Source organism: Aplysia californica, unplaced genomic scaffold, assembly GCF_000002075.1.
Source record: "Aplysia californica isolate F4 #8 unplaced genomic scaffold, AplCal3.0 scaffold00022, whole genome shotgun sequence".
Classification (NCBI taxonomy): Eukaryota; Metazoa; Mollusca; class Gastropoda; order Aplysiida; family Aplysiidae; genus Aplysia; species Aplysia californica.
Window position 1 is genome coordinate 732,501 of NW_004797292.1, and position 4,794 is coordinate 737,294.

At 39.4% G+C, this 4,794-nt stretch overlaps 1 protein-coding gene across 1 annotated transcript in view; it reads left to right on the forward strand.

Annotated features, from left to right (window-relative positions):
- Window positions 1-4,794, forward strand: part of LOC101849818 (protocadherin Fat 4) — a gene marked incomplete in the record, with an annotated part of 63,124 nt that overhangs the window by 30,839 nt on the left and 27,491 nt on the right. The window contains 5 exon segments of the mRNA XM_013088142.1: window positions 733-889; window positions 1,374-1,532; window positions 2,328-2,550; window positions 3,050-3,113; window positions 4,288-4,428. Coding sequence (XP_012943596.1) covers window positions 733-889; window positions 1,374-1,532; window positions 2,328-2,550; window positions 3,050-3,113; window positions 4,288-4,428 — 744 coding nt within the window.

A 4,794-nucleotide genomic window follows, 5' to 3' on the forward strand; every position in this document is an offset into this window, starting at 1 on the left:
AGAGAGTGAGAGAGAGTTGGGAGAGGGATAGAGAGGGCGAGAGAGAGAGAGAGAGAGAGAGAGAGAGAGTGAGAGAGGGAGTAAGGGAAAGAGGTAGGGGGAATAAAGCAAATAGTATAGAAAGAGAGACAGACACACACAGGGAGCAAGTGAGAGAGCAATTTCAATTTAACTTTAATTTGTTCAGTGCGAGACAAAAAGAGGGAACAGCAATTCAGTTTCGACGCTAAGACAAAGGATCGTGGGGAAGGGGGGGGGGGGGTCACCCTTAGGATACTTATTGCCTAAACTAAAGAATAAACATTGACGGGTTATGTCGGTATTGATATGCCTTCGCGTCGTTTTGATGTTAACTCTAAACATAACTACAGTTTTATGTGCCTGTTTAACAAATTATATGCGAGTTTATCATATTCTGTGTGTCGTTTGGTCGTCATGTTTCCTCTCTTATTTAAAAATAAGGTCCTAAAATGAGTGGTGAACCATGTCACAATATTTCTGATGTTAGTGTCTCTAATATTCTCGTGTTTTTTCAAGATTGCCATGACTATTGTTTTCTTTTGGTATGTTGAGAATGTCGAAAGTATGGATGTTTTAAATTTTATAGATACATCTATGGCTTCAGGTCTTTGTACTATAAGATATTGACAGTATAATATATTGAGAAGGTTCGCAACATAAAGATAATATTATAGCAATGAGGATTTTCTTGTCTGTCTTTGTGACTAAAAGTAAGTGGAGAAATCACCTTGAAGACGGACGCCCCAGACTTTGAGACCATTGGAGCTTCATACAGTATGGACGTTTGTGCAAAAGACACAGCCAACCCCACAGTGCGATCAGCCTGTCAGACAATCACAGTTACGGTCACTGACGTCAATGATGTGGTGTGAGTAATATTTGTCTCTGCAAGTCCATATATGGGAGCCTTATTTTCCACTACTTTTAGAATAATGTGTTGGAGAATGTGGAGTGTTCAGACACTTTTTAATTTTTTAAAAAGCTTTAAAATCTTTTTTTTTAATTTGTGCTGTCAAAATCTGTTTCAGTCGTAGTCCACAGGGAGTTTCAAAACACTATATTATGGTGTGTGCTTTTTTTAAACTTTGATTTTTAAAAATCATGTTCAAACATGATTATTCATAGTGCTTTCTGAAGCCTATACCATGAACATTTCGTAGCCTCTTTTCTGTTCACATCTTACATGAGTATTGCCTTTCTTTTAAGAAAGTATTCTTGCAACTGGTACGTACATAATTCCCACCCACACGTACAAGTCTCTTGTCAGATCTTTGCATAGTCCTTTAAAGTCTATTGCCAAATCAACAGTGATGGGAAAGTGCCCTACTAAAACAATGAGTTCTCCTCCCCAGGCCAGAATTCAGCCCATCTGTGTACACGGACTCTATCAGAGAGGATGCCTCAATAGGAGACTCAGTGACTTCTGTTACTGCTGTGGACACTGACACGACAACAGCGTTTAAGACCATCACCTTCTCCATCTTGAGTGGAAATACTGGCAGTGTTTGGGAGTAAGAGCATTTTGTGGCCTCTCTCGATTTGCTGCGAACGATCTTGTCAATTTGTTAGTGTCTAAGCACTTAATTTGCTGCTAGCACTGTAAGCTTCGCGGGAAGCCGAGTATTATTTGTATGAGTATTTTAGGGTCTACTGGGGTTGTAAATAGTTGTAAAGCGCACAGAACAGGCTGCGCAGAGCTTTAATATGCGCTATTTTAAAGCAATTATTATTATCATTCAAAGGTGGAGACAGATGGAGTGTGCCACTGGAAGCCGTCCTTTATCTTTTCTCTGCTTTTTTGTGTAATTTTGACTTTTCTCATCTCTGCATTGATTATTGGTTTACGATTGAGGTATTTCTCTTTTAGGCAATACAAACATTTCAAAATTTGCCAGATGCATACTGCACAGATGCACAAAGTGATTATTTTTTAATAGAGTGACTGATATTTGACAGAAAGTTTGTCCTTTTGAGTCAAAGACACTTTTGATTGATCCAGCGTGTGCTGGCAGTTAGGTGTCTATTATAATTTTTTGGGGTTTTTAAAAAGTGAAAATAATCAACTGAAACCATTCAGAGACATTTTCTATTGGTCATTTCAGCTCATGGAATAGTGAGTGATTGCTGTACGAGCCAGGCAGGTTGCAACTTTGTATGTCCTTCGAGGAAATGTTATCGTGTAATGAACAGTCTGGGGAAAAGAGTTTTTTTGAAGTTGTGTGAGTTTTTATGGATAATAATAATATGCTATTAGAAATACTCACTTTATCATAACATATGTACAAAGAATTACCTTTCCTTTTCAGTATTAACAATGCAGGAAGTGTGTTTCTGGCTGGTGCTCTGGACTATGAAACTGTGACCTCGTACGCTCTCGTGGTACAAGCGTCAGACGACACCAACTCAGCCACTGTCACGTACAACATTGTGGTCACCTCTGTCAACGACTTTGACCCTGCCTTTGGGAGTACTACTTTAACCATAAATATTGATGAGAACACTGCTATTGGAACTACTGTGACTGTTTCAGTATGTGTTTCGTTTGATCTGTATCTCCCATTGTTCTGTTATTTAATTTCCGAAATAATTCACTTCAGAGATGCAGATTGTTTTGATAAATCTGGAAATCCAGATATATTCCTTTACTAATGCATTTTAAAAATATTTATATTTTAATCTCTTTGTGCATGTCACATTGCATTTAATATAAAAATAGTGTTGATAAAGCTATGTTGAACAATGATATGATCTGTAGGTTGTTAGTGAGCCTACACTTTTCCAGGGGGTCTAAACAGTTCAGGGTTTTATTTTTGTTACCACTTGACACCCATACTCACTTGCTCTATGTTTCATTTTGTTCTCTTATTCTCCCTTTCTGTGCTACTGCCTTCCCAGAGATAGCTTTGGTGAGGTATTTTTGCCTTATATACATGATAACCACCCTCTGTGTATTGTCAATTGTTGATTTAGATTCGGTGGAGTATTTATTGTACCTGCCTTAAGAATCGTGTCTTTTGTTCCTGCCCAGGCTCTCCCAGCCACCGATGATGATGATGGTAGCGACGGTGTCTTCACCTACAGCATTGACTCTGGTAAGTACTCAATATTTTTACTGCTTTCCAATTCTTCTTCCTCATTCTTCTTCCTCGTTCTCGATGAAAGCAGCTACACAGTCAGTCCGATGTCGTGTACAAACTGTGTAGTTCGCTTCAACTCTGAAAGACTGCCATAGAGCTTTCTCTTAAGGGGAGCCACATTTTGCCACGTCTGTGCGCGAAGGGTGGCATAGCGCGAGCAGTGCTGAAGGATATGGTTTGCATCCTCTTGGTCGTGTCCACATTCACAGATCACTGTCTCTCACACTTTTAATTTGGTGTACATATGGTGTTTGAGTCTGTTGTGGCCACAACGGAGTCTAAAGATTGTGACCTAGTCTGCTCTATTTAGTATGTGGTAGGGGTCATGTCTGTTGTGCTTAGGGTTGGACCTTTTCCATCTGTTTCTTAAAGCAGTTTTTATCAGTGTTTTTGACTCTGAGAGATCCATACCATCTTCAATCTGGGTCATTTTGGCTCCTTCTTTGGCTAAGTAGTCTGCTTTTTCATTTCCATGAATGCCACAGTGACCTGGTATCCACTGCAGAGTTGGGTTGGCTTGGGAGTTTAGATCACATAGGAGTGAAAGGAGCTGTCGTCCTTGAGCTGTTTGTGGCTTTTGAAGAGCTTGTAGGACAGATTTGGCATCTGTGATGATGACGGTGTTGGCTTACTGTCCAGTGATTGGTTGATTTGTTTTGGGCTGCTATTTCTAAAATGTCTTTAATTCTGAAAGTATAGATTGTTCTAGAGCAGTGTTTGCCACCATTTTGGTTATAAAGTCCTTTTACAAGCTATTTGGTCACTTGTTGAAGTCTGGCTAAGTAGATGGCCGCTGCATCAGATGATGTTGAATGGGACGTTCATTGATTGCACATTGTACTTTTGTTTTACTGAAAAATCAGATTGCAGTTTGCTATTCTTTTAGATTCTAATTAGTGTTCGTGACTTGGAACTCACTACTTTTACCCTCCTTCTGGTGCATTCTTTAATAAATGTTAGTAGTCGGATGGTGCCACTTTTTCTAACTTTTTTAGATCCCTCTTTTACTTCTATTTGTACTTAATGATCGCTTATGTGTAAAATTTTCTCTCTAGTCAAAGCAGTAAAACTAGTTTGACTTCCATGAATGTGCTTGATTTGTTGCAGTGTTTTGTGCGTGTGTTTTCAGGCCCTTTAGCCATAGATCCAGACACAGGGGCAGTCACTGTGGTACAAGCGCTGGACAGAGAGACGACCACCTCCTACACTCTCAACATCCGCGCTACTGACCAGGGTGCACCTGCCAGGACTGGCACTCTGGTGTTGACCGGTCAGTTGGTTTTGTGATGTTTTTGTTTTTTGTTTGTTTCTGTTTTGAATTGGTGAGAAAACGAGCATTTACACAATGTATCATAAAACTGTACATATAAATATATTAAACACATAAGATGCTTTCACTGATCATGCAGGCTTATCAATGCAGTGCATAATCTTCCAAATGTTAAGAAGATCTGCAATGTAGATCTTTCAGGCTTATTAATGCTTTGCGTTTTATTCCAAATATTTGGAGGATGTTCAGCATTTGCTATTCCGAAATTATTGCTATTGTGTCAGTGTGTGTATGTGTGTGTGTGTGTGTGCGTGTGTGTGTATGTGTGTGTATGTGTGTTTGTATGTGTGTCTGTGTGTGTGTTCG